Here is an 11,005-nt window from a genome sequence, read left to right as displayed (position 1 = left end):
CAGACCTTTCAGTGATCAACAGGTATCATTCTGACTTTATAAACAGAAATGTTTAACTGGCCAATGCCTGTGTTGGTCTTATCTTTACCATATACTTTCTGAGGGAAGTCAGCAGAGGAACCCATGTCTTCATACCCTAAGTACTAGAACCTGGGCTCCCAATGCACACAGGATGTAGAGATGCCACTGAAGAACCTATACTCACACCACAAGGAAAAAGTAGTCAGCATTTAATGAATCTCCCTCCATGTGGCTTCAAGCCACCAGGACACAGGCCCCCCCAACACCCTTAATCTTCTCCTCAGCTCTTCTGCTGAAGAATTTAGCCTTCACGATGACAGGCTGCTTTGGGAGCTTTCCCTTTCCCAGAACTTTGTAGTAGCCCTGGAAGAACAGAGAAAAAAGTTTACAATACACTGTAGTAGGTACCTACTGCGTGATGCGTATGAGGAAAGACTGCCAGCCCACTTTCTAAATCCCTAGGCAGGGTATGTATGTTTCTGATCTGGGCACTAACGGGTGCACCAACTGCCCCCACCAGTGAATCAAGACCAGAAGATTCTCTTCGAGTACTCTAGCACACCAGGACAAGAGTTGTGTCAGGATGTGACTCTAGTCTCGGCAAAGCATAAGCCGCCTCCTGCTCAAAAACCCCCTGCTAAGCAAAAGAAGACAACCACCTTCCTGACCACTACAACTACTCAATGGACATTAAATAGGCTGGGAGGTCAATTTAAAGTGCCCCTAGGGTTCTGGCCTCTTAAGATTACTTCCATATTCATGAGAGTTAAGACTAACACAGGGACCAGAACCCCCCCACAAGGACAGACAAAATACATCTGTTTTGGGGGAAAATCTCTTCAGATAATGTACAGCACTGAGTATCGATGGAACGTATTAGGATTCTATTATCTGGGGAACATGAAGGGCCAAGAGCTGTGCTCGATCAGAACCAGCTATAGTTCAAGCACGAAATGCAAACCTGATACAACCTGAGCAGTGACAGTAGGCACTGTTACTGACAGGGAAATACCTATGATAATTCTACCACAGGAAGAATCGATGTCTGGTAGGTAACTGGAAAGTACAGGTTATAAGTGGATTAGATTAAGCCAGGGTTTTTGTAAGGGAAGGTATGGAAGTATAGAAAAACATCCAATTAACTTACCGATCGCACCACATCAATGATGGGAGCAGCCCCAGTCTTGTTTTTAGCAGCATTCACCCGTGTCTGCTCACTGACCAAAGTCCACAATTTGTCAAGGTTGACAGTTGGGCAGAAGCTCTGGTTCCTCTTTAAGTGGTAATGCCTCATACCAACTTTCCCAAAGTACCCTGGGTGGCTAGGAAGAGATAACAACCACCTTCATACACACTCCAATTAAGATGCTATGTTTATCATCTTTATAGTTACCTCCCCCATTACAGTGTAAATTGTTCACTGATGTGGAGCAGTGTCAGGCACATGATACATCTGTTAACTTAAACAACGGTTTTAAAAACCACCAAAGACTATCATGAGGAAAAGGCTAGTCTTATTTCCTGGAACCAGGATAAACCACTGACAATGTCAGAGGCAGGGCTGAGACTAAAATTCAAGTCACATAACAGCACTCTATGGAAAATCTACATACTCCTATAATAAAGGTCTTCCGAATAGCCAAAATTTATCATCCACTACTTTGTGAGTAGGTGAATGTGAACCATGTCTCTAACCTGGTGACTGACTGTGCCATAAAGCCCACAGCCAGTGAATAAGATCAGCAGTTACTCTCCGAGGACTCTAGCACACTCAGGCAATAGCCGATACCCAAGCGTGACTCTAGCCTCGATGACAGGTTTTCAGTTCACACCAAGTGTTAACTTGGTAAAAAAAAGAGCAGTAGGCAAGGCTTGCTTCTAAACTTTTTGTTTAAGCCAGCCCTCTCTCTGCCCCTACCTCCCAAGCTGTGTCAAAAGCAGTCCAAGGACACTTACTATTTGTCGAAGTTGATCCGGTGGTGATGCAGACCACCAGCATTACCGCGGCCTCCGGGGTGCTTCCGGTGCTTGCCTGCAGGAATACAAAGCTACATGTGATGGCTCATGCCTGTAATCCCAGCACTTTAGGAGGCCGAGGCGGGCGGATCACCTGAGGTCAGGAGTTCGAGACCAGCCTGGCCAACACGGAGAAACCGCCGACGCTACGAAAAATAGAAAACTAGCCAGGCGTGGTGGCGCACACCTGTAATACCAGCTACTGAGGCAGGAGAACCGCTTGAGCCGAGATTTCGCCACTGCACTCCAGCCTGGGCAACAGTGATCATTTTTTTCCCCCGCCCCCCCCCAAAAAGCTACATGCACCACACAGCCTTCTCATGCCTCTCAATACTTCCTCGTACAAAACCAGAGCGTTTCCCCAGACGTCTGTGTCCCGTTTACGCTGTTCCCACCCTACCGATGCCGGTTTCAGCAATGTGATTACTTCAGGATTCCGGGTGAAACATCTTTTCAGGTTCCACATCACAGCATTCCCACAGTACTCCATGTCTTCAACTAACCTAATACCGTGCCTGCTCAATTCCTATTACTCCACTGATGTGAAATTCCTTAGAACTGGAATACTACAGGATCCTCAGAAAAAAATCAACAGCTGTCCAACTTGACCCCACAAAAAGGACCTATTCTTATAGGTTACCGTTCTCCAGACTAGCTGATAAGCACCCGAAGAGAGCCCAAGGCCCACCCCGAGGGGAAGCCGGCACTCACCTATGCGGCCGTGGCCGTGGCTCACGTGGCCCCGAAGTTTCCGGGTCTTCCTCAGTCTGGATGGCTGTGTGGAAAAAGCTTGGTGGTAAGATCTAAGGAATCAGGGGCAGGGGGCGATGCCTGCCAGCTGTGAGATGGGCCTGTAAGCCTGTGGATCAAGGACCTAACTAATGCAGCGTTCGGGAAAGTTGAGGGTACCGATCGGCCTAGGGCCGTGCTCACCACGGTAGCGCCGGAGCCCGCGTGTCCTGGAGATCTGAACCGCGGGCCTAACAGACGGCTCCGGGAGCCCCGCCCCGGGCCCGCGCCGGCCACCCTGCCCTGCAGGCGGCCATGCGCAGCCTGGAAGCCCCGACCATGGTAGGGAGTGGATGACTAGGGGCAATGGGAATAGAGCTTAGAAGTCCTCGCCGGCAAGGAAGAGGACGCAAGAACCGAAACACCTACCATGTCGGCAGCCCAGACGAAAAAGGAAGGCCTTCCCCAAGTCTCGCGAGGTATCGGGTACGGGGGGCGGGGCCAAGTGTCTTACTTCCGGTCACGGATGCCGGGCTTCGGGCGGGGCCTCTTGGTCTCGCGGGATTGCGCGTCTCCTAGTCGCCTCCTCTTTTTCGGGGTGGTGATCCCCCTCACAGAGTCTTGTGGTGGCGGTGTAACGGTCTCGGTGAAGCCCGCTGTGACAGGCTCGGAAGACGAGAACTGTTGAAGAATCGGGGCTAGGTGTGCTGTACTGCACGCCGCCCGTGCCTGCTTGAGCCGGCCCCTTTTCTGGCGCCTGGGCCAGGGAACCGCCTAAGCCGACCCTAAGGGCCTCGGTGTCAAGCTCCTCACCAAATGCGCCAGCCCTGAACCGCCCCGCGCGCCTCTCCAGTTCTTAGTGGTTTGCTCGGGGCTGGTGATAGTGGCGGCTGGTTTGTCTCCCGGCCGCAGTGCGGAACCGCGAGGCCCTGTTTAATCCTCAGTGTGACCACCTGGTGTCTCGCTCCGTTTACTGAAGCTCGGGCGGCTCCCGAAATGCCTCCTCCAGCTCACACTCCTGAGTGGGCACTTCGGCTTCCTTTCTCTTTTGCCCTTCTGCTATGATTTGGTTGTCCTCTCAGGTTTGAGCAACTTAAATCGGTTCAGGGACTTAGATGTCTGGTTGCTTTGTGGTCCTTTTAATCCAGATGTTGTAAATACTTTTTCTAAATGCCACATTTAGGCCAGGCGCGGTGGCTCACACCTGTAGTCCCAACACGTTGGGAGGTCGAGGCGGGAGGATTGCTTGAGGCCAGTAGTTCAACAACAGCCTGGGCAACATAGTGAGACCCTCGTCTCTACAAACAAAAGTAAATAAGTAAAAATAAATGCTGTTTTTGAATTTTCTCCAGAATCTACATAACACGCCTGTGACCCTTTCCTGGACACAATGCAGACATAGTTGCTCGCTTCCCCACCTGTACCACCACACGATCTAGTACAGCCCTTACGTAATTTATTGACCTACATTTGTCTTCCCTACTAGACCTAATTCCTTACGTGGTCAAGGACGGTTTTCTTTTACCCACACTCAACTAGTGATTGTTGAGTGAATAAATAAACTTACCCTCACCTCCTTGTCTTCACTAATAGCAGTGTGTCTTCTCTTAAGTCGGTTACTGCAGCCAGTGTTCAAGATCCCATCTCCTCACTAGTCTATTAATAGATCCCATGGGAAAATGAAATAAATTTTAAAATCCCATCCCCTCAGTTATTCTCTGTGTGTATGTGTGAGCGTGAGCGTGTATTTATTTATTTTATTTCTCTTGCCCCTTCAGCTAAAATATAAAAATATCCAAAATTCTGGCCGGGCGCGGTGGCTCACGCCTGTAATCCCAGCACTTTGGAAGGCTGAGGTGGGCGGATTACGAGGTCAGGAGATCGAGACCATCCTGGCTAACACGGTGAAACCCCATCTCTACTAAAATACAAAAAATTAGCCGGGCGAGGTGGCGGGCGCCTGTAGTCCCAGCTACTCGGGAGGCTGAGGCAGGAGAATGGCGTGAACCTGGAAGGTGGAGCTTGCAGTGAGCTGAGATCACGCCACTGCACTCTAGCCTGGGCGACAGAGCGAGACTCCATCTCAAAAAAAAAAAAAATAAATAAAAAAATCCAAAATTCTCCCATGTCCTTGCCCTTTCCTTTACAGCCAAGCTCCCCAAAAGAGTAGTCTACAAATCCTCCCATACATTGTTCCCTGCAATGTAGCTCACAGCCTGTGACTGCAATGAAATTGCTCTTACTAATGCCATTAATGAACCAGTTGCCAAATTGGACTCTTCCTATTCTTGATACCACTTGTTCTTTCTGTTGTACTTTATAATCTGTTGGCGTCTTTTTCTAGAGAAAGTCTTGCCTTCCTCCTACTCTTTGGTCACTTACCAGTCTTCTTTTCAGATTCTTGCAGCGTTGTCCACCATTTAAATGTTGATGTTCCTCAGCCTTCTGTCCTTGTCCTTATGTTTTCACAGTACATGATCTTCTTGGGTGGCTTCAATTCACATCCTTATTGCTGAGCTCCACATCCATATGGTCACTTAATTACTGGTTAGTATTCCTTGGACATTCTACAGACAAACATATCCAAAGAACTCAATCTTCACTGCTCACTGGTGCCTTCTCCTTTATTCTCTGTCTTGGTGAGTAGCACCATTGTCCACCTAGATAATGAAAATTGTCCCCAAGCCTTCTCTTCTTCTGCTGCACTGTCACCCTATCCTTTTGTTTCTGTTCTCTCTCTCCAATGTGCTTCCTCTGTTTAAGCCTTAGTGCCCCTGCATTCATTCAGGCTCGCATCATATCTCTTATCTGGAGTTTACAACACCTTCCTTTGTTCACTCTGCCTGCCTTCTAACCCTCCTCCAATCTCTGTATCCTTCACACCTCCACCAGGTTAGTATTCCAAAAACATGACTTCCATTCTTTTACTTACTTGATCAAAAAGTTCAATAGCTCCTTATGACCAACAGAATATAGCCCACTTGCCTTTCCAACCTTGCCTCAGCCTCTCCCTTACACAAGCTTTCTACTGCAGCCATGCTTGGTATATCCCATCTGCATTTTTGCCTTTGCTCATGCTGTTTCCCATCCCGGAGTGCCTATCCTCTTCCTGACCACGTGTCCTGAATCTTCCTCAGCCTTTGAGGTCCACCTTATATTCTGCTTCTTCCCAGAACACTTCAGTCTACAAGGATAACAACCAACATTTTCAGAGCACTTGGCAGTTTACAAAATGCATCTGCCTGAAGGTACAGCACTACTAGCCTCATTTTATGCGTGTGAAAACTGAAGCACAGAAGAATTGGGTGACTTGTCAGACGCTGCATAGGTGGTCAGCTACAGAGCCTGGGCATAGCCTTTAGTCTTCTCTCTCCAGATCCCCTGCTTTTACCTTAGTGACCAGTCCCTCTCTGACCTCACAGCATTGTGGTCTTCATCCTTCCATCAACCTTAATCACATACTGCATGTGACCAGCAGGAAGAGGGGTCTTGAGAGTAGGAGGTGAGATCAAAGAAGAGATCATCCTCTATTTGACATCAAAACTGGCCAGTAAGTGCACAAGAAATGAGCTGGGTTACCTGGAACCTAACCTTGGGAAGATGATCTGTCAATGCAGGTAAGCTGGGCAGAGCCTTGGGAGTGGAAGGGAACCATCAGGGGTATTAGAGCTGGGGGCTGCAATGAGGACCACCACTGCAAGGAGTTGGGGTAGGGTTCTAGGTGCTGAGACACTCCTCCTGGATAGTTCGCCAGGTTCCTTGGTTATGGAGGAGCTACATCCTGTCCCTCAGGCCACCCGGCTGAACAGAAGACCTCCCAGAGTGGACCCAGCACTCCCCGTTGGGTTCTGTGCTCACCTAACATTCTTCTTATCAATGGTTTGATCTGGTTGTAGAGGGAGTACCCTGGGTAGTTATCTGGCTCTCTCCAGTTTTCTATCCAGCTCCCTCTCCTTCAAAAGGCAACCACATGACTTAAACACACAGCTCATGTGGGGTTTGTTCAGTGTGTGTCACTTTTCCTAGGTGGACAGAGGTCTGAGAGAGCAGACAAAGCTGAGTTTTCTGTCTGCAAAGTGGAGTAGCAGCCAGATATTTGGCATTAGGGGACCTGTCCCTCCCAACTAGGCACATGGGACATGACCTTTGGCCATGACTCCTGAGGGGTGTCCTTCTCTGTGACATCTCTTCTGAAGTACAGCATAGCTTTGTGACATCTCAGGCATCTGGGCTTCCTCAGAGTGTGAGGGCCTCAGAAAATACCTCAGAAATGAATGGAAGAGATGATACCAGGCAACATCCTGGTGAAGCAGGCAAGTGTGCTGATTTTTTGCTGCCCCGGGCCTCTCTCCAGGTGGCCTTGGGAACACATCATCACCCTGAAGAAGGCCCTGGTGATCCGTCTTCCTTTCTCTCTTTGCTGGGTTCCTGAATTCGACATCAGTCCTTCAGATAGCAGCAACATCCTGGATGGATCCAGCTCTGTTTTCTTGCTCTCCATCTTTAGATGTGGACATTTGGAAATACTATGTTTGTTTTCTTTTTTAAGTAGAGCACTGTTAATCAAGATGGGAAGAAGCAGTGTTTCTGCTTTTTTTCCAAGTGACAATTAGAGGAAAACTCAGAAATCCCAATTTATTTCAGAAAGACTTGAAAAAGTATACGTAATAGTACAACAGTAAAGAAAATTCTGAAAAAAATTTAAGTATAAGCAACTCAAATCATTCCACCCTATGGTGCCGTTTTCTGAGTATTACCTTTCAACCCTTGTATACGTGGAGACATAGCTGTCTGCAAAAAGTTGATGATCATAGTATACAAATTCTTTTGTATTCTGCTTTTTATTTAATACCATGGCAGTTTTTCGTATCACTAGCAAGTCTTCATGATTATTTTTAACAGCCGAAGAGTAATTTATTTTCAGCATGTACTATCATTTATTAAGCCACTTTCTTGTGTGTTTTGTTTTTTAAAAAAATTCTTACTGTATTCTTTGCCGTTAGAGACAATGATGGAATGAGCATTTGTATATAATATTTTCTTCTCCTGTTGAATAACTTGTCTAAGATAAATTCCCAGGAGTGAGACTGCTGGATTATATGGTATGAACATTTTTGTGATTCATTTTATGTTACTATGTATTTTTTCCAAAAGGATTGTGCCAATTTATTCACCAGCAATATGTACAGTTTCCAGTTTCATTCTAACCTCCCTAGCCTTGGGGGTTTTTGTTTGCCTTTATCAGTAGTTTTTGATATATGGCATTTAGGGAAATCCATAAGATTAGGTGGGGTTTTCTTCAGCACAAAGTAAAAATAATCTAATTGGAAGATTAGGGATTTTTAGGAGTCTTTCTTTCCAGTGTTGGATAGATTGTTCTACATGGCAATTATATTCCTAAAGCTTTGTTGGAAACTAGGGTGGAAAACCGTGCTGCCATTAAACTCAGAGTAACAAAACATGAAAAGAGAAATTCTAGAGTCTTTGCGAACAGTTTATACAATAGCAGAAAAAAGGAGTTACGTATTTGGGTTTTAATTTAATTTCAGAGGATAAAATTAATGGAAAGAACAGAAACTTGGGTTCATTGCCTAGTTCTGTTTTTGTTGTTGTTGTTGTTGTTTTTAAAGATAGGGTCTTATATGTGGCCCAGGCTGGTCTCAAACTGCTAGCCTCAAGCAGCCCTCCTACCTTGACCTCCCAAAGCACTGGGATTACAGGCGTGACCATCACGCCCAGTCTCCTAGTTATGTTTTTTTTTTTTTTTTTTGAGACGGAGTCTTGCTCTGTCGCCCGGGCTGGAGTGCAGTGGCTGGATCTCAGCTCACTGCAAGCTCCACCTCCCGGGTTTATGCCATTCTCCTGCCTCAGCCTCCCGAGTAGCTGGGACTACAGGCGCCCGCCACCTCGCCTGGCTAGCTTTTGTATTTTTTAGTAGAGACAGGGTTTCACCGGGTTAGCCAGGATGGTCTGAAACTCCTGACCTCGTGATCCGCCCGTCTCGGCCTCCCAAAGTGCTGGGATTACAGGCTTGAGCCACCGCGCCCGGCCTCTAGTTATGTTTTTACTAACTGAATTGTATTGAACAAATAGCATATTCTCTTTGAATCTGTTTTCTAGTCTGTATAATGAAAAAATAATGAGATTAATTCATGCATTTTATAAATATTAATTGAGTGTGTACTATGTTCCTGCACTAGGTGTCAGGCAAGTGAAGGGCAGGTACAATTGTGAATAGGGAAGGGCAAAAGTCCTTCCCTAAGACTATGTCTAAGACATACATTAAACAAGCAAACAGATAATGTGTCATATATAACACAGCCTAGGAAAGAGTAGGTACTCTCATTACCTACTCTTTCTCCCTAAAATGAGTGTTATTTTTATGATAATTTGTTCTGTACCCCTCATGCAAACTATCTTTGAAATTCTTATTCCTAATGTGATGTGGAATGACTTGTTCCATTATTCCTTGGCAAGCTTAAGGTACTCCAGTCAATATTTTCCTTTTCTTAAATACAGATGTGGTAAGATGTTAAAAGGAGGTGGTTTGTGGCAAGGTAATGTCTTAAAATTTAACTTTTTACCAACATTTTAAAATTTAAATAAAAATAAGAATTTCTGGGGTTTTGGAAAACTAAGATTTGGAGACACTAGACCCACATTCTTTTAAGTAAAGCACTTTATTCATATAGATTGCCCAGCCCCTGTAGGCATTTGAATTTACTATCTTGGCGTAAGTACAGTCTTCCAAACTCTGTCCCCTCCACTCTTCTAGGTCAGGGGAGATAAGAAGGAGAGGGAAGAACTAATTTATGATGAAAGCAGCCACAGAAAGGGGGCAGAAATGGGGTCATTTGACCCTTCCTCTTCTCAAATCAGAAACTCATTGCGTGGATGTGCCTTTAAATTAAACTTTTACTTTCATGGAGTAACTTCAATGGCTTTCTAAGACATAAATGAGATGCCTGCTTCTTTATATTCTTACCCTGTGTAGTACTTGCTGGTGGTGGAAAGTCATGATACCTCCCTGAATTCCCAGGATTGTGATGCAAGGTCTAATGCAGTAGTTCTCAAAGTGTGATCTGTAGACTGTATGGGGTAGGGGGTCCCTGAGATCGTTGAAGGGGGTCCCCAGGTCAAAACAATTTTAATAATAAAGGTAACGTGTTATTTGATCTTTTCACTGGTTGACATTTGCACTGATGCCAAAGCAATGTTGTATAAAACTGCTGATGTTTTGGGCACCGAACCGGAACAAAACATTATATTCTTTACCACTAGGCATCTGCCAGTAGTAGTAGTAGTAGTAGTAGTAGTAGCAGCAGCAGCAGGAGGAGGAGGAAGAGGAAGAGGAAGAGGAAGAGAGTTTACCTGAAGAAAGTCCATCAGTGATGAAGTGGTAACAATTTTTATTAAATCTCAATCTTAAATTCTTAAGTACTTTTTTAGATTTCTTTTTGATATTCTGTGTGAAGAAAAAGTGTTCCTGCTACATATCAAAGTGAGAAACTGTGCTTGTGCTATTGAGTTGCAAGTTAAACTAGCCTTTTAAAAAATGAAACATCACGGACAGGTGTGGTGGCTGACACCTGTAATCCTTGGGAGGCCGAGGCAGGTGAATCACGAGGTCTGGAGATCGAGACCATCCTGGCCAACATGGTAAAACCCCGTCTCTACTAAAAATACAGAAATTACCTGGGCGTGGTGGTGCATGCCTATAATCCTAGCTACTTAGGAGGTTGAGGCAGGAGAATCACTTGAACCAGGGAGCCGGAGGTTGCAGTGAACCAAGATCGCACCACTGCACTCCAGCCTGATGACAGGGCAAGACTCCATCTAATAAATAAATAAATAAATAAATAAATATGAATAAATAATGAAACATCAGTATTACACGAAAGGACAACTGGCAGGCGGGGCACGGTGGCTCATGCCTATAATCCCAGCGCTTTGGGAGGCCAAGGCAGGTAGATCACCTGAGGTCGGGAGTTCAAGATCAAACTGACCAACATGGAGAAATCATGTCTCTACTAAAAATACAAACTTAGCAGGGTGTGGCAGTGCATGCTTGTAATCCCAGCTGCTTGGGAGGCTGATGCAGGAGAATCACTTGAACCTGGGAGGCGGAGGTTGCAGTGAGCCAAAATCATGCCATTGCACACTCCAGTCTGGGCAACAAGAGCAAAACTCTATCTCAAAAAAAAAGAAAAAAAAAAAAAAAAAAAAAAAAAAAAAAAAA

At 45.7% G+C, this 11,005-nt stretch overlaps 1 protein-coding gene and 1 long non-coding RNA gene across 2 annotated transcripts; one reads left to right on the top strand and one right to left on the bottom strand.

Annotated features, from left to right (window-relative positions):
- Nucleotides 1–213: 213 nt before the first annotated feature.
- On the bottom strand, nucleotides 214–4,034 carry RPL27A (ribosomal protein L27a). The gene is made up of 5 exons (XM_017891399.1): nucleotides 3,196–4,034; nucleotides 2,749–2,812; nucleotides 1,978–2,053; nucleotides 1,169–1,343; nucleotides 214–384 (listed from the first exon to the last, which is right to left on the bottom strand). The coding sequence occupies exons 1-5, from the start codon at nucleotides 3,196–3,198 to the stop codon at nucleotides 256–258; spliced, it is 447 nt and encodes a 148-aa protein (XP_017746888.1). The 5' UTR covers nucleotides 3,199–4,034; the 3' UTR covers nucleotides 214–255.
- Nucleotides 4,035–9,012: 4,978 nt separating this feature from the next.
- Nucleotides 9,013–10,629, top strand: LOC108541762 (uncharacterized). The gene is made up of 2 exons (XR_001889056.1): nucleotides 9,013–10,063; nucleotides 10,117–10,629. It is a non-coding gene; the product is annotated as an uncharacterized LOC108541762 (long non-coding RNA).
- Nucleotides 10,630–11,005: the final 376 nt, after the last annotated feature.

Source organism: Rhinopithecus bieti, unplaced genomic scaffold, assembly GCF_001698545.2.
Source record: "Rhinopithecus bieti isolate Rb0 unplaced genomic scaffold, ASM169854v2 scaffold_20891, whole genome shotgun sequence".
Lineage (NCBI taxonomy): Eukaryota > Metazoa > Chordata > Mammalia > Primates > Cercopithecidae > Rhinopithecus > Rhinopithecus bieti.
The sequence above is the reverse complement of the archived record's forward strand: the minus strand, read 5'-3'. Positions and strand labels throughout refer to the sequence as shown.

Excerpts from the sequence above, each read along its gene's own strand:
- RPL27A (XM_017891399.1), bottom strand. Across the intron at positions 2,054-2,748 it reads CCACGGCCACGGCCGCATAG|GCAAGCACCGGAAGCACCCC; the intron begins GTGAGTGCCGGC and ends GTATTCCTGCAG. Across the intron at positions 1,344-1,977 it reads CGGATCAACTTCGACAAATA|CCACCCAGGGTACTTTGGGA; the intron begins GTAAGTGTCCTT and ends ATCTCTTCCTAG.